Source organism: Aptenodytes patagonicus, chromosome 2 (genome assembly GCF_965638725.1).
Source record: "Aptenodytes patagonicus chromosome 2, bAptPat1.pri.cur, whole genome shotgun sequence".
NCBI lineage: Eukaryota > Metazoa > Chordata > Aves > Sphenisciformes > Spheniscidae > Aptenodytes > Aptenodytes patagonicus.
This window is the reverse complement of record NC_134950.1, coordinates 19,836,813-19,864,075: the sequence shown is the minus strand read 5'-3', so window position 1 is coordinate 19,864,075 and position 27,263 is coordinate 19,836,813. Positions and strand designations below refer to the sequence as shown.

Below are 27,263 nucleotides of genomic sequence, written 5' to 3'. Positions count from 1 at the left end.
GGGAGCGGCCGCCTCGGCCCCTGGCGCCCCGCGCCCCCTGGAGAGCCCTCCTCCTCGGGGCAGGTGAGCGGGGGGGGGGGCGCTTCCTTCGTCGCCGGGTGCCCGCTTCCGCTTCGGCACGGCTGGGCAGGGGGCCCGGCCTCGGCGCTTTCCCGCCGCGGGACTGGTCCTCGCGGTTCTCTCTCGGTAACGTCCCCGCCCCGTTCCCCTCCGTGCTCGGGACGCCCCGGCCCCGGGGCGGTGTGGCCGCCGCCGCATCTGCGCCCCGTCGGCCCTCGCCCAGCGGCGAGCCTGCCCGGCCGTTCCTGGGAAGTGAGAGGCCCGCGGCCGCCCCGTGTCCCTGCCCGGCTGGTCCGGGCCCCTTCTAGGGCGGAGAGGGGGGCGAAATCTCACGGGCTGGGAAAAACATGAAGTGACTGACGGGTCGGCAGGCAGCGTTTGGGGACTGGGAGGTTTGGCACTCTGTGGAAAAGGAGGGGAGGGGCGGGGCGGGGCGGGGCGGGGGGGACGGACCGCGTCCTGTCAGAGCTGGCGGGGTTTAAGCTTTTTTTGGTGTTTCTAGGGGCTCTGTGGGACTGCATTGCGTGGGGTTACCTAGTCTGAATTTTTTCTTTTTTCATGCTGACTGACAAATTGCATAGAAGTTAATGTGAAAGTTGCTCAGTACACCCTTAAAGACTTAAGAATCTCTTAACGAGTCACAGAAAACTTAAGTGCTACCATCTGGCTTTGGTGCTGTCCCTAATAACACTCGAGCCTGGGCTGTTCTGTAGGATGGTGGGGTACTATTTCATGGTCATGAATTCACAATGTAAGCGCCTCAGTTGCACATCTATTGAAAAATAGTATAGCTTGCTGCTTTATAGTCCTTCTGAATGATCTAGAAATACGGATGCACCCCGTAGAGATTTCTTTAAGCCATCTTGTACAGCATGTCTTGTAGTGTATCTTGATTGTAAATAGCTGGTGCTTGTTGAGACAGCAGATGTTGCAAGACAATTTTGTGGTAGTAACAGTGAGAGTGTGTTAACTTGTTGTTTCTAGCTTTCCATGTAGATACAGATAACAAGTCCAGGATGACTAATAAGGACTGGAGGAGAACTAGGGTCTCTTAAACTCTGGTTCTGTGTCTGAGAACTTCTCCAGTGTTGTGAAGTCAGTTACATGAATTAGTGCATTATGTCAAAGACTTCTTGCAAATGTGGATGAAGTTGTAGTGTAGTATCATGGTATTGCATGACTTCAATCTTTGTTCTGCATGTTGGTTTTCAGAAGGCAGTAGCATATATAGATAAAGAATTGTCAAAGAATGACTGTGAGTAGTTAGTGGACATAAACTTTCTATTTTAACTAATGTTGCTTTGAAAATTAGAACTTATTCTAATTCAGAACAGAAGGCTTCAAGAGTTCACATAAACGAGATTGGAATTATATTCAGTTTCTTGGAGAGGAAGGGGTGAGATGAGGTGGTATTACTATAGAAGTTTTATGGCTCTAGGAGTAGCATGTTTAAAAAAAAGTTGAAACTCTGGATGTCATATAACAGAGTGTTGGGTGTCTAGGCATAACTTAGGCATCGCCAGCATGCACCAATTTTTACTGCCTTTAGTTAGGGAGACAAAACATTCCTTCTTGAATTTTGATACTTTCTGCAGCTCCCGATAGTCGTGAAATCTCTTCCTGGATTTGAGCACCTTGGATGACTTAGCTCACTCGCATAAATCATAGGCAGAGTAGTCTTCTCTCCCAGCTACCTCACAACTGCCTAGTTACGGTGCTTGCACTGAAAGTTGGAGAATTAGTGTTGAAACTACAGTGCTTATTACGGACATCCCCTGACCACCTACCGATAGTTAGATAGAGGAGATGCCTCCGAATCTTCCCTTTGGATTCCGCTCCTCTCTCTAATGCCACAGTAGCATGGCTTCAAGGTTCAGTCATGCTGCCATTTAATCTATCCATTTATCAAACTCAGTGGTAAAGACATTGACGTGGTAAGTTTTTTCTTCCTCTTCCAGTGTCCCTAATATTACGTTTCTATATAAAGTGATTTAGAAAACCCCAACCAAACAAAAAACCAAACACAAATCAACCAGGAAGAGGGGAGTGAAACCTCCTCATTAGGCTACTGAATCATGGTTGTTCTCTTTGAAATGCAGGAGATGGTGGTTGTGTCTTTCAGGAATAGCATTCAGTCAGGTACTGAATCATTATGTTGCCTTTTTTAAAATACAGAATGTCCTGTACATCTTGTAGCGTACATGATTTGGAGGAGGGTTTGCATGCTTGAAAATAAACAGTTTTTTTAACTCTATCTACTAATCTTCATAAGATTCCATCTCCCTATAAACCTACTTGGGCATCTTCAGGTTGATGTGGACACTCTACTTCTGTAAAATTTAATGCAAAATGAACTTTTAAGAAATCCTATCCTTGCCACTGAAACTTTGGACTAATCATATGGTACTTGCTAGGTTTTTATTAGCTATTCTAGTGAAAACATACTGGTTCAGTGGTGCTTTTGTGGAGTTTTGGTGCTGACACATGTAAGCACTCAAGGCCATGTTAGTGTTTTGTGCTATTGTTTTGCTTTAGGAGGGTGAGGCTTTTTTTGTGGCTACTGATGTAAATATGTAGTTGGTGGGGAACCTTTCAGTTTCAGAGAAGTTATTTTTAGTCTTGATTTAGGTGCCATCCTTTGGCTCTGTAGCTAGCTGTGTTTAATATAAGTTAAAGTCACTGTTTCCAAGATGTCTTCATGTATTAATTCCAGAGTCACAGATGAGATGATGTGAAATAAAATATAATCAATTCACAAAGCACTGGTAATTCAAGGCAGAAATTCCATTCCGAAGATGGTGATATCTAAAGAAAACTACACAGTACAAATCGGTCAGCATTGAAGCAGAACAGAGGAGAGCAGGATAGGCACTCTATAATATGAGTGTTTTGACATCTTTTTCAATGTCAGTAGGAGATGAGTTCACTAGGAGAAAACAAGTCTCTAAAGCAATTTTAGTGCCACAAAGTGACTTTATTTTAGAATCGTCTCTGTCTCTTGAAATATTGTTTAAGTGGTGCTTGTGTGTGCAATTAGGTATGAAAGAGGAAGTGCTTCTCCAGATGACAACGTGCTCATTGTACAGTGATGGCCAGTGAGAGTCTTGCTTATTGCACCATAGTTGACTAACTCAACTGGACTATGCATGCCACGGATGATTGCTGGCTTGTGTCAGTGAAGTCAGAGGTGCCAGGAGTTCTAACGAGGCCACTGCTGCAAGCTGAAAGCAATGTAAAAGTGTTTTAGTTCAATAAACTTCTGAACTTTCCCTCCCTTCACTATATTTCCTTTATGGATCCATAAAATGTTTTCAGGGATAAGTTGCCTCATTCTTCTGACTTGGCTCTAATGTGTTTAACATCTTGCTGCTGCCATGCTTTAATCCTTTCTGTGCTCATCTTCCATGTGAGCAACTGCTGTGACTTTTTACCAATAGAAGGCAGTATGAATTACGCAAGTCAAAGTCCAGCTAAATTTGTTGTCTGTTACAAAATCATTGCATTGACTGCTAGAATTAAATTAATTAGTATTCATGTTCTGATTTATTTGCTTATTTATCTGTTGTAATGGAACTTAAAAGTTCAGTTGACAGTAAGTCTGATAAACGTAATACATTAGAAGCAATCTGAATAATGGGAAAAGGAAAGCTCTCTCCCATTTTACAAATGGGAAGCTGAGGCATGAAGCGTGATATGCACAAGGGTATATCAGGCAACTGACAACTCTATCAGATTTTCTGAATTCTATTCCAGTGTTTCACCTTTGCCTCCATTTGTTAATAAGTGTTCTAGGAATCTTGCTGGAGTACTGCCACCTTGTATTATGTCTCTGTGCCATCCTGTGTCATAGTCGGCTGCTGATATAATTGTAGTTCCTTTTGGGATTGATAATCAGGGAAAGACTTAAGAGAAGAAAAGGAAGAAAGAAGGTTGTGCCCTGCCATTTAGCATTACACTGTTCAGTACTTGTTCCCATTCATGAGATGAGGAAGATACATGGCTGTGCTTCTTTCCAGTGTTTGAGAAAGGTGGACAGCAAGAAAAGAATGAACACTTTGTTTCACTGAACAAGTTTAGTATAATGGTATAAGGTGAATTAAGTCTGCAGTGAACTCAGGAAATATTAAGGTTCTATGTACATTTGTATTCATACAACTGTTTCAGAATATAAAATTATTTCCCTTTGAGAAAATTAATTAACTAAAAAACCTAAAACAAAACAAAAAAAACAAAACACAGAAAAAAACCCCAAAAGGCACCAAACAAAACTCAAAACCTTTAGCTTACCTTTAACTTTTCTTTTTGGGTAGTGCTGTCCTTAGAGCAACAATGCAAATGCTTCAAGTACTGTTTCAGGCACTGGGGAGAATGCTTGACTTGTCCTAATCTTGAGACAATAATTGGTTCGAGATTCTATTTTAAACAGCTTTTAGCATATTGCTAAAATTAATGCATATATACTGCTTCATATCTTAATTAGCAGTATAAAAACTAGATACACTGATGAAAGTACTTTTTAAAGGTGGAGAATTGCTAATATTACTACGGCTAGCTGATAGCATATTGTTGCCAAAACTCCAGTTGTGCATCTGACAATTTGTAGTGCACAGAGCTTAACTTAATTGGGAAGACTACAATAAAAGTTCAGAGAAGAGGTAGGCAAAACAATACTTACTGTCTTGAAGGGCCTAGCGCTGTCACAGTTGAAGTGAAATGCAGCTCTGATACAAACACGTTATGTGATTGTGTGTGTGTGTGTCTCATCGTAAATCTGAAATTGTTGAATGACACATAGAAAGTGGAGAGGGACGAGTTATCTGATTGTTATGGGGAATGATGATAGCTACTGAGCCCTGCCAGACAGGCATACTGGTGATATTGGAAGTGTAGTCACTCATGTATAGGAATAACCTGGGAAAAATGGATCAGCTTCTGGCTTGCAAGCCAGACTTCTTGTGGATTCTATTTTTTTAGTTGTTTAACTTTATATTGGGAAGTCAATACAGTATACAATTTGATATATTAAAAAAAATGGAGATTAGTTGAAAAACTGGCGTTATATATATACACATATATATATGTACACATACATATCTATGTGTGTATATATATGTGTGACACACTTGAATGTTGTTCTGGTTTTAGTTTTGCACATAAACTTCCCAGTCCTTTGAACTTAGGCACAAATAATATGTGCCTATAAGTCTGCAGAAGTTGTTGAGTAATGGTTGCTTCCTAAAACAACCTTTTCAATCAATAGTTTGTTTTTTTAATTTAGGATCTGTCTTGGCTGTCCAGTGTGGCAATTAGGTAGGCTAAACAGTGGGGAAAATGGCTTTACTCTTTCTAACGTTGAGTACTTTTCTGCTCCTTCCCTCCTGCCCCCCAAGCCAAGAATTGTGATAGAGAAGAGTGGAGCAAGCTTCTAAACAAGCTTCCTTTCAGAAAAGATGTACCTTTATTCTCACTTCAGCAGTTTACCTGCTCTTCATACCTCAAATCCCAGGTAGATGGCTTCTAGCTGCCTCTTTTAAAAGCAACAATTTCTTTCACCAATTCAGCATTAGTTTGCAATAATTTCTACCTTTAGAATAGAGAACTGTCCATCTAGCTGCTATCCACTGTTTTTTCACTAACTTCCACTATTTCTGAATCCTTCAAATTCTTGACTGATGCATTCTCCTGTCACCTAGATATTGTCAAAATTGTTTATTTCAGAAGGTAAGGAAGTGCTTGAGCACAATATGAAATGATATGTCTTTAAAAGCTAAATGAGTTGGACGGTGTCTGCTGTTCTTGCTTCTTTGTGGGAAGTTTGACTGTTCCCTATTCCTGTTAGATGAAAAGTTCATTTAATGCCCACTCTTGTATAAGGTTCTCTACATTTTTAAGTCTCCCGTGAAATGAGATTAAGACAATGCTAGTGTTGGAGTAGAGGTGAAATGTGTCCTATGAGGCCTCTCTCCTGAGCTACAGCTTGGGAGTGTGGTCTGTAGTTTGGTGGTTACTTACTGATGTAAGCCTTCCATTTTACAGTAAAAGGGCCTGTTTGTTTAATAGCCAACCTGTATGATTTTTTCAGTAGCAGAAATTCCTTATCTGGACTGTATGTGAAGCAATATTTCCAGTACTATATTACTACAGTGTTTAATACTAGTTACATTATCTAGCAAATGAGCACCAATAAAAAAATAAATCAAAGCTCCATGAAGCTCACAAATCCCATTATGTACTTTTTAATAAAATCCTCAGGGCAGTGTTGGAGCAGCCTACCTAATGATCCACCTTCCTGACTCTTCCTAACTTAAAGCCTGGAGTATAAAAAGTGATTTAAATGCCATAGCATATTTGAAATCAAGCTGTCCTTCCATGGAATGCTCATGGCCTGAGGAAAATGTCACAGGGCTGCCTTCTCTTCTCACCAGGAGGTATGTTAAACTTACAACAGAAAATGTTGTTGCAAGTGTAGATGTATATAATGAAAAGCTATTTGTGAAGCCTAACATCATCTTCTTTACTCTGAAATGTTCACCTGTAGAAGAGAGAAAGGGGATCCTTGAATTACAGCAGGTTGTTTTGACTCAGTCTGTACCTATTTGAGGGGATCTGTTGGAATAATGTGGTATACTGAGTATAAATTCTCTAGATTATCAAATTGACACTGAAAAATAGCTGCCAACATAAGTGGCTTCAGCCAAAGATCAGTTTTTTTTCTTGGCTGGGTTTGCTGGCATGATCCAGTCTGGCACAGGAGTATTGATAGATCTAGGGGTTAACTGGTGCTATAGGGCACACAGGATGAACAGAATCTTTCTTTGCTGATGATTTTTCAGTGACGCTGGTTCTGAAAGAAACAATGTTTGTTCTCATCATACATTTCCATCAAAATGGAAACTAAACAGCCAATTTTGGGTTTTTACTTAATGACTAAATTTATAATTTGTATATGCAAGACTTGCTCAAGCAAGTGTGAGCTTCTTACTGATGATTATTCTGCTGTCCTTGCATTGCTGGTGTTCAGTGCCATTGTTAGTGTCTAAAACAGATCAGCTGTACAGTCACTGCAATTGATTGCCCGCACTTCCCCTTTAAAAGTGTTAACTGTGACTTTACCTATGATCATGTACTGTTTCTTTAAAGGCCATATACATTGGGTACTCCTATTATTTACATCAGTGAAATGTCCTGATAGTAGGCAGGTAGCGTCTTTGCTCCAGGTACCTCCTCTCTTTTCTTGCATTAATAGAGTTTCACAGAATACTCCTTGCTTATCAGCAACTAAGGAAATTGACTTTAAGGGCTATGTAAAGATGTATAATCCTCTACATCTAACTTTTTTTCTTTTGCAGGAAGGGTTTCTCACCATGGCCATAACACAGTTTCGACTCTTTAAAATCTGTACTTGCCTGGCAGCAGTGCTTTCTTTCATTAAAAAATTAATATGCAGGTAAACGTCTTATTTAATTTGGTTACCTTTTCTTTTTTAATTACAGGTTCTTGCACTTCTTTCCTTCTCCCAACACCCACCCACCACTTTTCCCAGTTCTGATTTTACTAATTGCAAAACAATCAAGACAGATAAAAACTAAGTCAAATTCATTCTTTAATCTGCATATTCCTTCAGAGTTCAAAAGTCTGTGTAGTGCATTTGTAAGTGTATTTTGTGGTAAGATAGCTCTAATGAGGAGTGTTTTCTAAACAGCTATGACAGGGTTTTAAAATTGCGTTTTAAAACTATCCTGTGTCAAACTTGAAGAAAATTTGTTCTCTGCGTTTTCCAGAAGTACTTGGCAAGTGACGTTTTGGTTTTTTAAGAGGTTCAGTTAATGGCGGCATCCACCCAGTCATCAGTCAGTAGGCTTTCATTACAAATGTAAGTGATTCTCATCCTGCTTTGTCAAGAAGCAGTTGCCTGAGACTTCAGATTGTTCTGTCTGTTGAAGATTCTTTCAGAAGTTTGGCGGACAGTGATTAAAGTTTAAGGGAACTGCCTTTTTTTTTTTTAATGAACATGACTTATTTTTGCTTACTCTTGTAAGTCATACTTAGTGTTCTTTTGAGTTGTAGACCCATGAACGCAGCAGTGTAGTACCTAGAAGCATTCAAAAAAACCCTCAAGAGTTATGGTTATATAATAATAGATTTCAATAGTACAGTAGCAGAGTACCTGAGGTAGGTCTTCTTGGCACTGTGCTGTCATCTGAACTACCGTTACTTCTTGCCACTCTTGCAGAATGTTGTTTTACATAAACAAATAGCAATCTAGAGAAATGTATTCTTCTTTTGTGTATGATGACTACTGCTTTGCCAGTGAGGTTAAAACATATGCAGAATATGTGGTAGACAAAAAATAACTGTTTATTTCCTGTTTACCTTTACTTATTCCAAGAATAAGAGGAAGCTCTCAACTGGTTGGTAAATTCTTTACAGATCTAGTGAAGCTTTAAAAAGATACTTTTTAATGCTGCATACAACTATATAGATGTCACCTTAATTCTGTGATTTGAATTCCAAATTAAGTTAAGACTACTTGCTGTTCAATTTCTAAAAGAAGTCAAAACACTGAGTTGATGATAGCTTCTATGTTATGTGGACCCTTCATCTCTAAGTGTTAAGATAGCTTTTATAAGCAGATAATTGTTTAGTAGGTGTAATGACAGTATTTTCCTCCGTTTTTCAACTTTTGAATGAACTAAATCCTTGAACAGCTGAGGAACTGCTTGGGAGTAAAAAGTAGGAGACCTTTTCTTCTGTGAATAACAATTAGTTGAAAGAATGAAAATTTGAAATCTTTCACATAAGTCAGTGGATCAAATTAGTTCAGTCCATTAACTGCAGATGTTTCTCCTGTTTAACGTCAGCTGCAAAGCATAGCTTGATAAATTTTGTTTTCCTGTAATGCACCCCTGTATATGAGTATGCCTGATAATCAGCAAGTGTGATTTAATAAAATGTGCATTTTAATTCAATGGATATGAGCTAGTACTTATTTAGATTATATAGTTTATATTAGTTTTTAATTTAAACAAGTGCCTGTAGAGATTGTGCATGTTTTAGTCAGCGTAAAGCCTGTGTATAGTACTAGTCATCTCTTCAGTTAAAACATTTTTTGATAAACAACAGCCTGCCTGAATTCACTGTTTCCATGAAGTAAAAGGTATAAGTATAAAAAGAGATGAAACTTCATTCTGTTTAACATCTCTAGTTATCTTCTCCAGCTGAGAACTCTGGATGCTGCTAATTAATAAGGAGAAACAAAACCAAGAATTCTTGAGGCATTTGGCATTCAGAGCAGTGATCAATATCTGTCTAATGATGGTTGTGAAGCAACTCTTCCTATAAGCATCTTTTTCTCTTTGTAGAAAAAGAAGTGGAGATATGTAGCCTTCCTCAGTGCTGCCCTGTGTAGCATATTCTTTCCATGTTGTATGACAGAAGCTGTTTCCTCCCACCTTCACCCTTGTCAGTGTAATCATTTTGGCTAGATGAATGTTTGTTATAAGCCACTTACTGGAGTCTTCTAGATCATATTTCCTTATTTATATAATTGCAGAAGTGATGGCTTAGAATAGTATTAAAGACATGTATGTTGTACAGGTCTGAAGGAGGATGTTTCCAAGCTTGGGTTTCCTTTAGAGACATCAACTAAATCTAGTCAGGCAGAACCAGAAGTCTCTAATGTGTTTGAGGGAACAGTGTTTTCACCTTCCTTTACCCCTAAACTGTGTTGCTTTTCAGCTTAAAGGAACAGTTTCTAAAGGGGCTAGAGTTAATTATATAAAGCTTGAAAATTTGATGATAACACCTGATCTTTCCTAAGGAAGAATCTATTGGGCTTAAAGTAGGAAAAATGCATCTAATCGCTCACCACCATGCAGGAGAGGTGGTATTGCAAGTAATTCAGCTATTCTGAGTTGATGGTAGAATGTTCTATAATAGTGAAACTAATGGATACGAACTCCAAATTGTAGTTTCCCAGTTGTATGCTCATCAGTAGTAATAAATGAAGTGTAACTTTTCCAAGCTGCATAAGGTCAGTTACATGACTGTCTTGGTATAGGAGCTTACACTTCTTGGGAAAAACATGAGTGTGAGCCTGAATTTCATTCTCGTGTTGTAAGGTTTTAAAATATAGTGGATGTCAGCTAAGAATATTTTCATTATTATTGTGATCTTTGAACACTGTCATTAAGTAAATAGCTAGGTGGTTTATTTGCAATGCATTAGTGTTTGTCTTCACTTAAAATTATTCGACATATTTGCTGAAATGCTTTCATTGAAACAGTATTCTTTAAGTAGAAGCATGTATTGAACAAAAGCTGTTGACTTGCATAATCTGTTTAGACTTTGAAGGAAAAAGTGCTTTAGAGGGTCTTTCAAATCAAGCAGCTCAAAGCAATTTGTTAGGCACAGCTTAACATCTAAGACAAGTAGAAAAATTTCTCAGCTTACAGTAGAAATGGTTATCTGAACAAATGTAGATCGATAGTGTTTGCTTCATAAGCACTGACAATCTAAAAATTGCAACTGTATGCAAATAACTGTTAATTTGTCCATTTTCATATTTCTTCGAGTTGCTTCTCCTCTATTTCCAGTGCAGTTGGAAAAGTAAATTGCACTTTGAAATTCTTGTGAACACCACTTTAAATTCATGATTAAATTCCTTTGTTTAGCAGACTTTTACTGGCAGTAGTTATTACTAAGGTAGTTTAAGCACTTAATGTTTTAGCCATGCCTATTTTCAGTAGTGCTGTTCTCAGACTTCCTTTTTGTTTTTTTTAAACTTAGTGCTCATGTTTTCAGAGCTTGGAGGAATCCTACATTTTTCTTTCAGGTCTGGAAGGGGGCGAAAGTTAAGTGGAGACCAAATAACTTTGCCAACCACAGTGGATTATTCATCTGTTCCTAAACAGGTAATTCCTTAAGTGGTAGGTGACTTCATCACTCTGTTAAGTGATTATCTATTATACCAGTCCTACAACAGGATTGGTATATATCTTAGAGACATATAATATTATTATATATGCTATATAATATTAAGTATATATCTTAGCAAGATATAAGAAGACAAGTTTTTACTTGCAGGTAATATTAACTTGTACCATATACTTCTATTCAGCCAGAAGTAGAAGACTGGTCTTCATGGGATGAAGATGCACCTACCAGTGTGAAGATTGAAGGTGGTAATGGTAATGTGGTTGCTCAGCAAAATCCTTTGGAACAAATGGAACCTGATTATTTCAAAGATATGACACCAACTATAAGAAAAACTCAAAAAGTAGGTATTGCACTTTCAACTATACTTATGGAGGGTTTTCCTTGCTTTAAAATAGGCTATAAGTAAATTGGCAACTTACAGAAGGTGCTTCTGGTAAAATTAAGCTGTCCTATTGAAATGAGAATAGGTGCTGATGTCTAGTCCAACATGTCCAATTAAAAATACTGACTCTTTGAGATCTTACCAAATGTGATGCTAGTTCACGTTTACATCTTTAGTCTTAATGTTATTAGAAACTTACAAAGAATTTAATGGTCTGAAGGCTCTGGGAAGTATAATGTGAGAACTCTCAAGTCACTAATTCTGAAAATGGAACCACTGCACTAAGGTTCTTGTGCTCATACCTCTCCATTCCATGTCTTGCTCTACTGAAGTTTGAGGTAGCAGCACTGCTGTTTCAGAAAACAGTGGTTACTTGTTTCACCAAGTTATACTGGTGAGGCTGGAATTAGGGAGCTGATATTTCAAAATAGCTTGCTCTTCAAATATCCATTTTTATTATGGAGACAAGACAGAAGGGCATATCCACAAGAACATCAACACCGTAAATAAATGCGAATTAAACTTCTGGTAATTGCAAGTTTTGTTTCTGTGTGGAAATCTTCCAGTTGGGTACTTACAGGATTTTGAGTCAATTGGAAAACCATTTTCACAATGAAGGCAGTCAAGCATTGGAACAGGTTACCAGAGAGGTTGTGCAGGCTCCATCTCTGGAAATTTTCAGGACCCAAGTGGATGAGCCCCGAGTACCTTCATCAGCCTCAGAGCTGACAGTGCTTTGAGGAGGAGGTTGGATTACAGACCTCCCGAGGCCCCTTCCAACCTGAATCTTCCTGCGGTCCTTTGAGCTGGAGATGATACTGGGGTCAGTTTTCTGTACGTTCAGGATCTGCAGTATTCTGTGGATTCAATTCTTCTAAGGATTTTGATCTCCCAGAATCTGGGGGGCAGAGGAGGACTGGGGGAGACATAGATTTCTCCTTTGTATCTAATGACATTTTTTGCCTAATAGATTGAGTTTCAGGTGCAGAAAAAAAACTTGAGAAGAATCCATGCTGTTTGAATACTGTATACTGGGTTTAGTTTAAACATATCTCTAAGGATGACTGCAGGCACCATAAAGAACATTCCTGCTAACTTGGCCTTGTTACCATCCTTAAATATGAATTTTGCGTTTGTATTTCCACTGAATCTGGGCTCAATATGAACCCCAAGATCTGAGGTGGAATCTACTTGTGTTACAGCTCATATCTACAATGTCTGGAAATGGAACTTCAGTCAAATAACAGAGTCTGTCATTGCTAAATAAGATGGTCTAGTTCTGTTTCTTTTCTTGCATTGGTACTAGCATTTGTACAGTCAGTGGAACTGTGAATCTACCTCTTTTGGAAGCAGCAGAGTCTTAAAGTAGGCTAAACGAAACAAGTGAGTAAGCTCATATCATGAGGTCAAGACAAGTAAGGGATACATGATCGTAGCAACTATGTTAAATTTGCTAATAAGCCTTTTAAGAGAAGCATTAGTGCATGTTTTTAGCCAAATCAGTACAAAGTTTTACCAGTTGATGTGATAGTGAATTACATTTCAACTATTGAAACTTAAATTGTCTGCACAGATATGCTATTGAAGTAGCTAAGAGAGCTCATGTTCCAAAGCAGTATAGCTGTGCAGACAGCACTATCCTCAAGGGCAGTATCTTACAGTGACCTATCATGGAAGTAGGATTTCTCCAAGGAATATGTCGTGTAGTTGGTAGCTTATATGAGTACTGGGAGATGTGGCTATTTGATCTGTAATTCTTTGTGCCCTTTCTCTGTCTTGATACAGCCATAGGTTTCCATGTGACTTAAAGTTAGTGGGGGGAGGAGGGAGTTCCTGTGTCTTTTGCATTTAGCTTCTCTCGCTTATCAGTTCATTTGGCTATACAGCTTCAAGAACCTGAGCAGGTTTGAGACACAGTGCGGTGTTGTGTAGCTGTACTTTCACAGGCACAGAGTTATATGATCACCAAGGAATCTGTGCAGTGCTTTGACTTACCACTTTTCGTTCCTTTTTTTGAATATTTTCAGATAGTTATTAAAAAACGAGAGCCTTTAAATTTTGGGATTCCAGAGGGAAACACAGGATTCTCTAGCAGATTAGCAGCTACACAAGATATTCCTTTTATTCACCAGTCTGTAAGTATGCTCTATGTATTAATCTTGTCTTTGACAGTTAAATGACTGTTCTGTAGGAGAAAGAATAGTCTGCCTAAGGTCTGCGTTGTGGGGAGCAAGAGGAATAGTTGTGGAATAATGTAAATTGTTTTAAAATTGAGTATTTGGTTCAAAGCAATGAAGTAGTTCATCTAATTTTAATTAATTTATTCCACTGAGAAACTTAACAGATCAGTAATGAAAAGGTAAGAAGCTTCTTAAACACTTGTATGGTCTGTTGCTTTAGAAGATTTGCAAGTCTACATTTTTTTGGATTCTACATAGTAAGTTCCTAACAGAAGAGTAGGGTTTGTTGGGGGGTTTTTTTGTTGGTTTTTTTTTTCCCCCTTGAGAGCCTCTGCGTTACCTTTGCTTTATTATCTTGGACCCATTTTTAACTTTCTCCTTCTCCCTTTCTGTAGGGATTATATTCTAACAGTCTCCTAACTTTTGATCTTTAGCCTTTGAAAAATAGTCCAGTTACCTAATAGCCTGGCTGTGTAGAGGGAGATGCTCTCCCTCTCTTCCCCTTTGCCTTCTTTAACAGTGCTTCTGCTTTGAGTAACATAGTGCACAAAAGGGTCTAGGCAGAGAGCAGTACAGAATAGTCACACCACTTCCTTAGACTGTCCATAATGAAAATAATTCAGGAGAGCACTTCTAAGGAGTAAAAGCAGCACTCAGGTGATATTGGACGCACAAACATGTGGATGTACATGTTGGTTTGTCCATGCATCTTCCAGAAATCTTTTACGCTATCTACTCAATTCATCTGCTCAACTTTCCTTCTTCTTCCTAAAAATGTATTCCAGTACGTACTTCCTTCCTTTGTTACCCACTGATAGAATAAAAAAAACCCCTCCAACAATTAACTGGAAAAAGTCAGTATTAGAGCAGGGGAAAACGCGCAGACAATAAGCTGAGAAGTACTGTCATAGCTCAAATATTTCTGGAAGTCTGAAGCATCAAGGTTAAAAATAAGTGTCTTATCTAATTTTTCCATGTGCTTAGAGCTGCTTTTCTTTTGTTTCAGCCTGAACTGGGAGACTTGGATACTTGGCAAGAAAATACTAATGCCTGGGAAGAAGAGGAAGATGCTGCCTGGCAGGCAGAAGAAGTTCTTAGGTAACTGAAAATAATGTTAACACCACATAAACTTTTACATGTAAAAGAATCAAATACAGGTTTGTTTGTTGTAACACCTTTCTGATAAGTGCTAAGAATTGTTAAACAATTCTTCAGCAAATGATTTTTATGCATCTGATCTCTATTGTAACTGGTACTTGGCAGAATACATTTTTGGATCTAATCATTTTGGTAGATGAGATGGTGGGGGAAATCTGACAAACACTGGAACAGCACCTTAACGCCCCTCCAAAAAAAACAACGTGCCCCCCAAACCCAACAACTTATTATGTACAAATAACATGTTTCAACTTGATTAAGTAAAATACCACTGAATGTCCTTATAAAAAGGATCATAATTATGTGCTGTTCAGGATAGAAGGTGAAGTTATAAGTATGTTCTTGGAATCCCTGTAGGAGCTATGCTTTTCTAGCTAGCTGATAAGGCTTGAATGTAAAATCAGGGTCTTGCACAAAGTTACTGTGAATACTTCATCTGTTCCATTTGTGTTCTTTTTTTCTTTTTTCCTCCTAAGAACGTGCAGAAGGAGTATGAAGGGTAAAGAGATGCAGATTGAGTTTAAGCTGATCACATGCAATGATTTGAATTGGCAGTGACTTATGTTAACCTGTTTCATTTCAAGGTTTTATCAAACTTTAATTGCTTGCTACATCTTCAGATAACCTGCCTCAGATGACTCCAGCTTCCTAAACTGCTCTCGTTCTACTCACAAAATCACAAATACATGGCTTCAGTGGGACAATAGTGACTATGAAATAAGGACATGATATATTCAAAAATCATTCTAGAACTGTGAATCTTTAAAAGAAAAAAAGGTATTTTTTCAAAAAAAGGATTCTGGTGAACTATTTATTGTAATATTTGGGAATTTTTTTTTTTTCAACCAGTAGAGTAAGACAAGAGCGAAGTCACCAGCACGCTTTTGATGCATTAATGATAGATAATAAATTCAACCAATTCTAATTCTGTCAGTCTTGCTCTGCAGCAGCTTAACATATGAGAATGGAGTTGTACTGCAAATATTTTTGTAAACTTAATCAGATACTTCTGTGTGTACATTCTGGTCAGTATCTTGTTGTTTTTTTTTTTTTTTTAACATCAGTACTGAAAGTGTTTCAGGTCTTGTCTTTCACTAATGTATCATAGAAGTACAAGCTTTGCGATACGAATGATGTGCCTTTGGGCTGTTTTTGTTCCAAGGTTAGTATCTTTTCCCGTAGAGAATATTAATAGGCTCAGTAAGATCTTTAATCTCTAAAAAGCAATCTACTGGGACTTAATCTATGATGCATCAGACAAAGAAAATGAAAGACAATGAAAAATACTGCTTTTTTTGAACTGAGAAATGAAAAAACTACTTTTGCCAGCTTCAGAGGCCTCATTGTATTTTACTTAACCCTTACCACATTCCTTTACAGATGTTTTTAAGACTAGGAAAAGAAGTACTCAAACTTTCTGAAGCGGGGACTTGTCTTATACAAATAGCTACTAAAAATAATATGGTGTGTGCATATGCCAGCTTATTTCTGGAGTGTAAAATTTGTGTAGTGGATGTTCCCAGGATGGACAAAGGTACATTGTCTGCCAATTGTCAGGTTTATGCACTAGAATACTTAGTAAAAGAGATCTCTTACGTGGGGATAGAAGTGGGGTTTTGCCACAAACTCCGTTTTTCAAAGTGTCATCTTACTTGGTTGAAGCTGTTCTAAAGACTTCAGCCTTGGCATATTGAAAGGCTTCAGGTCAAGTGGTTAATTTTCATATGATTCCTCCCTGGCCCCACTAAAAAGTATCAAACTTTACTTGTTTTAGAAGGGATGTGTATGTGTCCAAGTATTTTAAGTAAATGGAAAGAACATGATCAGAGCTGTAACTGTCTGTATTACATACCGCTTGGCCAGCTATGAATGGCCACCTCAATACAACTGATCATTGTGTAAGCTGTATCCCAGCTGTGTGAAGTAAAACCTTTGTTTTATTCATGACACATCAAATTACAACGTTTTTCTGTAATTGAGGAAAGTGATGGCTGATTTCTAGCAAGATTGATAGGAAATACGTTCTGGGTTTGCAGTTTCTCTTGCAGTAGACATCTGTGGTGTAATTAACATCTGACATTTAACATAAAACCTAAGTATAGTACTTGACAGGCCTGGCTCTGTTTTCATTAGGCTGTAGTAAGGAAGTGATCTGGAGTCTCTTCTTAATGCTATAAGACTACATCTTGGTCTACAAAATGATCTGAAGATTTCAGACTCCTAAATGGGGGGCAAAGTTACATAACCCTCCAGAGTGTTCATGCGGACTGTACTCCAGCAGTGCTTATTGAGAATGAAATAAGCGTGCAGAAAAAGTAAGGATCTCCCTTATCTAGCTGTGTCTGGGTACCTGTTGGTGCTCAGTTAGTATTCAGAAGTCTCTTAGACTGGAATAATTTTTGTGTAGTAACGGAGTGCTGATCAATCATGCAAAAATGGGCTGTGGCCTGCTAAATAGCAGAGAAGACTGTATCCTGTGGCCTTCTTTCTGGTGACTTAATGTGTATGCGTCACAGTTGAAATAAGCATAGATAGTAAGCCATATGCTTCCTGGAATCAAAGCATGCTGAAAGACAGTGCTGAGGAGTAGGCTACTAGTGCCTGAGAAGTTCCTCTAGTCTATTCCCCCCCCCCCCCCCCCCCCCCAGCAGGTTCTGGGCTGGGATGCACTGAAATTTTCCAGTCAGTGACTGAATCAGCATAGTGGACGGTAAACTGGATTTTCAGTTAACTGAAGTTAGTTAGAACTTGGTTTCTTCTGCAAATTGTAGGCACCTATTTGCACCTTTAGACTTCCTAATACCGATGAAGTTTTTTTTCCTAGTGGGAACAGTTAAGCTAAATGCTGGTGCATTTTTAATTGTGTTGAAGTAAAAGACCAAATGGTATGAAATCATTCTTATTAGTTATTCAGTATGTATACAGTAAATAATAAAAAAACACTGGAATAAGAATGTCTGCTAACAGTGTTCTGATTAGTGTTCTGCTAACCAATGAGAGAGGTTTAGGTTTTTTTAGGCACAACTCGTGTTAAGAATGCAAAGCAAGATTGACATCAGGAATGAATACTTTCCTGGTTTAAACAGCTTCTATCATACCATCCAAACTCTGCTGAACTCCTTGCTTTGGAACCCAGAAAAAGTGAGTCAGATATGGCTGCAGTTCGTCATAGGCTCTTCCTTTATTGAGAAATGAAACCTTTCTGAGCCTGAAAGATAGTAACTTTATGTTGAAAACATGCAGGAAGTTTGGAATAGAGATCAATGTTTTGAATAATGACCAAGTAAAAGAGCAGTGGAAAGGTAATCACTTTGTGGTAAGCCACTTGTTTATATTTTTTGGTGACTTCAGTTCCTCTATCTGAGGTGATGTGAAGGTCTCTTCTCACTTGGACAGAACTGAAGTCCAATAAAATTTCTCAGCCAGTAGAGGGCATGGAAACCACTTCTCTGTGCAGAGGAGTTCTGTGTCGTGCAGTTTATAAGGGGGAAAAGAAACGTGATCTGCTCTGACTTTCCTCACTTCAGAATTGCAAATGAATAGCAGCATTGCTTAAAACCTCATGTGGCTTTTTGGAACTCTACTGTCTCTGCATGGTGGCTGGTGTACATAGAGCTTCTTCCCTTCTGCATTAGTTCAGAGGTGTGGAGAATATAAGAAAATCTGCTACTGTAAAGCGGCAAATATTATTACTCTGCATATGCTAGACTGACAGCACTGTCAACTATCGAGCTTTCTGGTAGAATGTAGAATAGCGGGTCATGATCTCAAAAAAAAAAAAAAAAAAAGTTTGGGCTTCCATTAACTTGGGAGGTAGATCCTGATGTGAGTGACTAATTTCATTATTCCATGACAGACAGTGGAGCAGCTTAATAGAGTATAGGAAAACTTCTAGCTATTAAAAATCAATCAAGGGAAACCACGGTGGTATTAAATAAGTGCAGTCCCTCTCCTGTCCAATGCAAAGATAGTAAGTAGTCTTTGTACTTCAAATATTTCTAAGTTTTGTGTGCCCAGTTTGTCCATAGTAGGAATCTACCAGCGAGGTTGCTTCAGGTGATGATAGGTTTTTAATTCTGTATGTCTTACACACTTAAGTGGATGTGCACAGGTAATTTAGATACATTGAAAGTCAACTCCTTATTGTCTTGTCAATTAGAATTTTTTATTCTCTTATAATAAGCAATTCTTTATTCTTACTGAATCTGTGTTAAATTTCACCTTTTCAAGTTAATGAAGCTTCATTTTTACTTTTAAAGTCCTCTTGCAAGCAGCTTAGCAAATTTTTCATATCTAATAAACTGAATCCAAAGCAGGAGTGACCTCCCTATGCCATTCTACTACTACTTATGCAATACAGGAGAGAGCTGCAATGTGCCGCTTCGAGTATGGATCCTTGTTGGCCCTGCACCACTCAGTGATGTGTTCTAGCTGAAGCGGGGGAATAAAATGAGTGGATTTTTGTGTTGTTTTTTTCCTTCGCTCTAGTCAGCTATGTATTTTTTGAAATTGGAAACCTATTTCTGTAGACAGGTTCTTTGAGCTAGCAGATAGTGATGTCTGGAGTTTTAGAGCAGTGATAAGAAATAATGCTAAAAGGATACACAACTGAAGACTTCTATTTTTTTTATTTCCTTAAAGGCTATTGTTTATACTTGTACTGAACAATAGAGTACAACACAGATCCTGAAACGGATTGTGAAAGGGAATATTAGAAGTTATCATCTCATCTAATCATGAGGAAAATGTTTGCAGTACTTGTGTTACAAAGAGGATGCCTCTGCTGAGGGAAAGGGGGTACACAAGTCAGTGTTCTAGACAAGTCAAACTGTTTTGATCTGAATTTGAAAAGGCAGGTAATCTTGCTACTCAAAGCATTAGATAGATTCCCCCCCCCCCCCAAGTAGCTCTAGGCCTTATAACTGTCATACACTCTCACTGATTCACTTACTCTGAATCTTTGAGAATTGAGTGGCTATTAGATTGTGAAGTATTTGAACAAATATTCTGCCGAAGAGTAGATTAATCTGAAAAAAGGACTTCAGCACAATAAAAGAATAACTGTTCTGAGCCTAACTACAGTAGACTGAAGCTGTGTTTTTATTAGTTATAATAACCTATTTATTGACAGGAACTTAAGGTACGACTGTGCTGAAAATTGGACTCCTGTAATTTAGCAGTTCATGTTTTCTTTAATTACAGACAACAGAAGATAGCAGAAAGGGAAAAAAGAGCAGCAGAACAACAACGAAAGAAAATGGAGAAAGAGGCCCAAAGGCTAATGAAAAAGGAACAAAACAAAATTGGTGTAAAACTGTCCTAACAGAAACCAGGCATCAATGGCAGTGCCAGAGAAAAAGAGAATTCCAGTTCTACAACATACATATTGGTATTGATTTAAGTATTTCTAGAACTTCAACACACTGCTTGGTTTCAACGCATTCTTCAGGTCATCTTGGAAGCCAGGATTCTCCCAAAATACCTTGAACTACCAGTAGGTGGTTCTTAAAGGAGAAAAAACCCACAGAAAATCATGCCTGATGGAATGATGTTTCCTGCAATAGTTCTGTTCCAGCACCCTTCTTTGCAGCAAAAGTGATTGAGCAAGGATGTTGATTGAAAGACATTCTTAATGAACAGCTCAAGCCTAGAGAAAAGAATGTAAATATTCAGTGGTGGGAAATCTACTGTATTGTCTGTGCTTACCTGAAACATGTAATTAAACAGTTTTAAAGAACCCTTTGCTTCCTGCCTGATAAAGAATGTCTGCTTTTGCCTTTTTCTAAAAGTACTTATAAATACTTCACAGTTTTCCATGGGAGATCTGACCTGTGCAGAAGAAAATTACTTGTTATGGATGACCTGCAACTCTAAATGTACTCCTGGTAGAGTATGCTGTGGTAGAGCGCGAGTTGGAGCCGAACACTAAAGTGGATTTCTTGTCGCTTTGACTTGCAGCTTCCTGTGCTACCATGCCCATTTACAACCCTGCAATGGCTACCAGCAGTGGCATCGCTACACAACAGTGGTGCACACTGCTCCTTTCTTAAAAAGGCTCATGTTGTGAGCATAGGGGAGTGATTTAATCACTTACTTGTATTGGTAAATTTGTATTTCTAGCAGAGATTCTTTTACTTGATTACTTGATTTACTTGATTTTACTTGATTACAGAGATTCTTTTACTTCTTGCCCAGGCGGCCAAGAAGGCCAATGGCATCCTGGCCTGTATCAGAAATAGTGTGGCCAGCAGGAGTAGGGAAGTGATCGTGCCCCTGTACTCGGCACTGGTGAGGCCGCACCTCGAATACTGTGTTCAGTTTTGGGCCCCTCACTACAAGAAGGATGTTGAGGTGCTGGAGCGTGTCCAGAGAAGGGCAACGAGGCTGGTGAGGGGTCTGGAGAACAAGTCTTCTGAGGAGCGGCTGAGGGAACTGGGACTGTTCAGCCTGGAAAAAAGGAGGCTGAGGGGAGACCTCATCGTTCTCTACAACTACCTGAAAGGAGGTTGTAGCGAGGTGGGTGTTGGTCTTTTCTCCGAAGTAACAAGTGATAGGACGAGAGGAAATGGCCTCAAGTTGTGTCAGGGGAGGTTTAGATTGGATGTAAGGAAAAATTTCTTTACTGAAAGAGTGGTGAAACATTGGAAGAGGCTGCCCAGGGAAGTGGTGGAGTCCCCATCCCTGGAGGTATTTAAAAGACGTGTAGATGAGGCACTTAGGGACATGGTTTAGTGGGCATGGTGGTGTTGGGTTGACGGTTGGACTCGATGATCTTAGAGGTCTTTTCCAACCTCAATGATTCTATGATTCTATGATTCTATACTTCCTACAGTTAGGGAAAAAAATCCTCACACTTTATACTCGTTATACATAGGCAGTGTAATTGAAAAAAAATTGCGTCCTCCGGTTAATAAAGCTAGTGTGAAAATTCTCAGTTCAATTAACAGCACTTCGCAAAATTCCACTTTTGTACACTTCCTGTATGTATTTACAGTGGAATTCCTCTGGGAAAAGTGTGCGAGGTAAATATGCAGTAGAAGACAACAGTGCTTTAATGAAGAAGAAAAGTTTAATGTCTGCTGGAGGGAAAGGTGTACAGGAGGAGGGAAGTCCATGTGATTCTTTTGTCCAGCTCAGAGCTTCAGTGAACCCCTTCTCCATCTTCTGTTATGTGGATGCTATTATCCCTGAATTCATGGGTTGTATGGATTTCTTATCTTGCGACGGATGAGTGAAGACAGCAAATTGTGTGCCTGAGACTTGTTCCCTGTGCATACAGGGAACAGTGAAGTTGTAAAAGAATGGGAAGAGGTGGGCGGCTATCTGACTAGATCATCTCTGCCTAGAATAAAACAATTTTTAACTAAGTTGTAAGTAGATTCTGACACAAGTTTTGCTTAAAAGATAAGTAATTGAGAAAGCAAGACAGTAAGAATTACCTTTAATGGCCTTAGTCATGGAGAAACATTTTTAAAAATGTTAAGTATGCTTGTCGTATTGCTTAAAATCTTGCACAAGTCAACTGATTTGACAGCAATTTTCAGATAGGAAAAAAGTCCTTGAGAAATGTTAAATTTTTAAAATAAATTTAAGAAGGCAACAGCGTGCACTTCTGTGCATATTTTCTGCACAAGTGTTCTGGCTGGAGTAGAATGGATGACTATAGTCTGTGCAGACTAAACAGTGGTATGGCAAGCAAATCTGCTCCTAGTGCACACCTCTACAGTGGGTGGGAGATAAGGAGAAAGTATGTGAATAAGCTTTAATAACAATCTGTGTCTGTCCTTTTAACCACACTGATGAAGCGAGGAGGTACAAGTCATAATTCTTTCACTATTGCTGATGCAGGGCAGGGAAACCTAATATCTTGCCTATTTAAGGTAAAACTTGTTGAAAGCTTCATCTCATCTTTTAAACAAATTAGTGCTTACTATTGCTATTTCAGAGACAATGTAAAATAGATGCAAATAAATACTATTTACTAAAAATAACAAAACACGGGCTAGTTAATAAAAAGTGAGAAACAAAGCCCCTGAATACATCATGAAAGCGCATTTGTTTTTTGAGCCTTCAGCCATTTTAAAAACCGTGAGGTGCTGCCACCTTCTTGCATGTCAGCCCTCCTGCACTGCTTTTCCCTCTCCTGCTGCGTACTGCTTTGGTGTTCTTCCCTCCATCTACCTGCCTGTACTTGAGCACGGCTGCTCTAGGGAAGACTCCCATCTCCTCTACCATGTGCTGACATAATGCCAGTAAGGATATGGTGCTCTTGTGGGTAGTATCTTGCACGTTAAAAATCCATGCGTTGGTATCTGTTTCATCTTCTTCCTGTGCTGTATCTTCGTTCCTCCTTCCTGTATCTTGATTTTTATCCAACAAATGTGGAAACATTTTTGCTAAACCTTTTGTGTAGCTGCTGCTCCATTATAATCTTTTCTGTTGGTTTGAGTTCTTGAGGGATCTCATATACCCACTGCATACGCTTGTTTTCTTTCCCTCCTGCTGCCACAGGCTCCTCCTTTTCCCTCTCCATACTTGGCCTGTTGGCCATGTCCTTTTTTTTTTCTTTACTGAAAGCTAGACTTGATTGCCTTCACTGTTATTCTTCACTATGGAGGATTGACCCGCCAGGATGACTGAAAAATCATCCTTTCCTTGACTGTGCTATAGTTCATGTTTGCAATGTCCTGTGTTCATTTGTCTGAAGGGTTTTGGAGCAAAATGCTTACTTGTTCTTCTCATGTAGGACATCTATAAGACAGTGCTTTCTTTCATTTTAGTATGTCTCTAGAGGTTGGAATTTAGGAGAGGAAGTTGATTTAGGGGGGAAAGGAAGGAGAAGTGAGTAAGTAATCAGAAGTTAAGAACAGCCATGTGAGAGGGTGGACATAAGGGTGCAGGTGCATCTCTGGTGGGGGTGGGGGTGGGCAGTGCTTGAGCCTCAACGTTTTCAGCAGCTTAGGAGCATATCAGGTACCTCTTAAGCTGAATATTAAAGAAAGGCTTTTTTGTTCCTGGGTTAGAAAGGAAAATGCATAAGGGGGTTATCAACAAGCATTGCTTCAGCCCGGGAAGGAGCTGACTTGGTTCCTATGCTATAAGCCTGAATTCAAGCAGACATCTGCTATTTTACCCTTAGCTGATGAGCTGCATGTCCCCCCCACCTGCATGCTTTGAGGCAACACTTTCCAGGGTGGTACGGGTGTGGGTACGAACATTTTCTAAACTTAGAAAGAAAGGATAGGAGTTTTTATTGAACTGTTGGGAGGCTGATGGTCCTCCCCTAGCTACTCCGTACAGCACCAGCGGGATCCAGGTGAGACACGACTAAGATTTACAAAGCCAAATATTAGAGGGAAAAAAATTAAGATGGTATGTCTGCAGCAACAGCCGGCATATCCTCTGTGGATCGGGGAACAAAGGCCAGTCCCCCAGCATCTGGGACTGGAGCATTTATTGCGGCACTTCAGGCCTCTTCTTACAAAGGGCACCTTGAGCTGTCTACATCCCTGCAGTATGGAGGAGGAAAGGTGGAGGCTCGGAAGCGAGCTGAATTTTGGGTAAAGATCAGAGAAGGGACTTTTTTCAGGAACGTGATGGGAACTCTGTCACCTCTCGCTGAGCATAGTTAAATGCCTTATGAGAGGTGTGCGTCACCCTCTTGAGTGTTGCAAATGTTCCCCGCATCCTGGCCAATTATTCCTCCTCCCTTGTGGCTTACTAATAACTCCCTTCTTCCCAAAAGTTGCAGAGGTCACTAGACCTCTTCTGCTCTGCATTGCACAGGGAAATATTACACTTGCTTTGCTGGAGGGGAAAACAGGAGGCCAGTGAGGTTTCAATGGCCAGAGGTGGTGTTGAAAGCTTGGGTGGAGCCAGACAAACCCCACTGTTTCATCTGTTAGGTAGTGTTGCCCTCCTCTGATCTATGCACAGATCTCAAATTTTGGACATGGAGAATTCGTGGTTTGATGGTCACAGTGGCATCTCAGTGTGCACACCGAGACTGCGTGACTGCTGGCCGGGTTAAACAAGGCCTTCTGGTCTTCTGTTAAATGCCAGGAAGACTGATACTCTCCTGGTAGTGCAGAAATGAGAAGTTACAAGCTTCTAGAAGATTGCATTGGGTTGAAGATTAGGTCACTTGCATGCAGCCTGGGTGCAGCAGAGTGGGTGGCATACAGGTCTGCAGACCCACTGGAGCCTTTTTCTCTGGCTGAGTGCTTACGCTTGGAGCTGTAATTAGGTTTTCTCAGTCTCTGTTCTCCGAGTCCTGACGGTTCCTTATGCCCTGATACAGTGCCTCCTCCCGCTTGGCCTGTGCCTGATAGCTCAGCTGAGACAGGTATTTTTTATAGCTTTGCTACAATAAAACACTCACACATTTAACATTTCTAACATGCTTTACTGAACTTGTGATTATAAAGGTAATTTACAATAAAGCAATTAAATAAACAATAAGTTAAAACACAATACATTTATACATAGTATTTCAAAGGGCTCGAATGACTATCGGGTTCCAATACATTAAGACTTTAAAACAACATTAATATTCAAAGTGTATCCACGCCTATACTTATCATTGTAACACGTTTCAAGACTCCCAACAACGTACATTTTTGGTTACAGTCCCCGTATACGCACAAGACCAGTGAAATGCTCGAGCAATTGTACGATTGAGAAGAGCACTACACGAGACAGGCACGAACGATGTGCTGGAAGCTTCCTGGGGAATATGGGTTTTACCTCTAAATTGAATCGACACTTCGGACAACAAATGGAAAGCGCTAGCATGCTTTCTGGAGTGCATGTGGGAACGAGTCTCCACATCACCTACTTAACACTGTAGTTTCACAAATGTTTTAGGTTAGTGCTGCCTAAAGGTGCTACTCCACCTTTCTCTGGCCATTTGTTCCCGTGCGCACCTCGTGCTACCCTTGAGCCGGTGCAAAGCGCTTGTACATTTGCTCAGTGAACCAGCCAGGGAAAGTGACTGAGCTTAACGCTAATTCAGCAAACAAACACGGAAGAGCGCTAGCTGTAATTCTCCTTGATTTCCCTGGTCATGTTCACTGTGCAGATGCACTGGCACCAGAAAGACACCAGCACAGGGGAGGGACACGGTGCCTGGGAGCAGGAGGACTATTTCTGTAGGCAGCAGTACTGTTAAAAACACCAGTTATAAATATCTTGTGGAACTACAGGGTTCAGCTTTTTCATTTTGAAACAAGGAACATGTTTTCGAACCGATTTATAGTGCAAATCAAATAGTCAAAAGCAAAATGATGGACTCTGCCAGAATATATAATAACTTTTTATGATCTATCTCATCCCTCTTTCTCTTTGCCTCAGCTGGTTGGTGCCCAGGGACAGAGTGGACTTTAGTTTTTGATATTGAAGGGTGTACGGCGTAAAGAGTGCAGGGCCACCAGGCAGCAACCACGAAGCAATGCTCCAATATTGTAAATGGGATCTGTTCCTCCTCTCTGAGTACTGAAAGCCCACATGATAGTTGGTACAACAGGAGCTGCTACAGCCAGAACATCTCTGAGGAGACTGCTGCTCCAGTATCTCCTCTTTATTCCTGACTGAGAGAAAGTACTGACATACCCAAAGGCTTCATCATCATGAGGTTCTGTAAAATCAAGTTCTTTCATGAAACGGTTTTCATTAACTTCATGCTCCACCTTCCTGCATGGAGACTCCATAGGAGACAAAAGGATGGCAGAGTTTGGATCACTTGGAGTTAAGTCCACTATGATACCAGAATCGCTGAAGCTTCCAAGAGAAAATTCACCCAATTCCTTCAGTGAAGAAGGTGGGCTTAGAGGACAGGCATCTTGAGCTCTGAAGATGTTTTGAATGAGCTGCTCCACATCTAGGCTATATGGCACCACATCAGTCTGGATGGCCTGTTCCACCATCACGCTGCTGCTTTGCTCCTCCTCCTGGGAAGGAGTTAGTTTTTCATCCAGAACATTTTCAAGCATCTCTTCATTTAAAGCAGAACTGGAAGGAGCTGGATCACTAAACTCAGATGTTGTGGTGGTCAAACTCCCTTCAGATGAATCAGTCCCATTAGCTGCGTCCTCATTAAGAAGCAGCCCATTATCTGCCACCTCCTCCAGAGCTTGGTCCTCTGTGATAAGGCTGTCTGGCATCATGGCACACAACACTAACGGCTTCCCCTCTGAGTCACACGTGTACTCCAGGCACTGCTCATCCCTCACCGAGCTGTTCTGAGCCATCTCCATGCTCTGCAGCAAAGATTCCAGTTTCTTGTTTTGAATGTTTATGTCTGTGAAGTATTTCTGAATTTTTTTGTCTTTCTCAGCCAAGCTGTTTTTCATGGTTTCAATAACCTGCTTGAGTTGTTTAATTTTGTTTCTTGCTTCCTTTAAGGCCAGCTCTGCCTCCACACGATTACACTCTTCTTCAATCCAGTCTTCCCTCATTCGTCCCAGCTGAGCTTTGAGCTCTTCTATTTCTGTTTCCCTGTAGCAAAACAAAAATGTTGTAACGCTTCTGCTGACTGGTCAGTTAAA

The 27,263-nt window shown here is 39.8% G+C and overlaps 2 protein-coding genes across 4 annotated transcripts in view; one reads left to right on the top strand and one right to left on the bottom strand.

The window, feature by feature from the left end:
- EBAG9 (estrogen receptor binding site associated antigen 9) lies at positions 1-20,455 on the top strand. 2 transcript variants are annotated; one of them, XM_076329219.1, is made up of 7 exons: positions 1-63; positions 7,410-7,507; positions 10,895-10,973; positions 11,180-11,338; positions 13,408-13,515; positions 14,567-14,658; positions 19,921-20,455. In XM_076329219.1, exons 2-7 carry the CDS (start codon positions 7,425-7,427, stop codon positions 20,039-20,041), a joined length of 642 nt encoding a protein of 213 aa, XP_076185334.1. In that variant the 5' UTR covers positions 1-63; positions 7,410-7,424; the 3' UTR covers positions 20,042-20,455. The 2 variants fall into 2 exon arrangements, with proteins under 2 accessions (XP_076185334.1, XP_076185335.1); XM_076329220.1 differs by lacking the exon at positions 1-63 and adding an exon at positions 6,353-6,488.
- Positions 20,456-25,108: 4,653 nt separating this feature from the next.
- SYBU (syntabulin) overlaps positions 25,109-27,263 on the bottom strand; it is a 43,822-nt gene continuing 41,667 nt past the window's right edge. For both annotated transcript variants that reach the window (XM_076329217.1, XM_076329218.1), the window contains one exon: positions 25,109-27,213. In XM_076329217.1, the coding sequence (XP_076185332.1) occupies positions 26,100-27,213 (1,114 nt within the window). In that variant the 3' untranslated portion in view covers positions 25,109-26,099. The remainder of the gene's footprint in view (positions 27,214-27,263) is intronic.

Coding starts and splice junctions, on each gene's coding strand:
- EBAG9 (XM_076329219.1), top strand. CDS start 7,425: ATGGCCATAACACAGTTTCGACTCTTTAAAATCTGTACTTGCCTGGCA. Junction 10,974..11,179: donor ATTCATCTGTTCCTAAACAG/GTAATTCCTTAA, acceptor ACTTCTATTCAG/CCAGAAGTAGAAGACTGGTC. Junction 13,516..14,566: donor TTCCTTTTATTCACCAGTCT/GTAAGTATGCTC, acceptor CTTTTGTTTCAG/CCTGAACTGGGAGACTTGGA.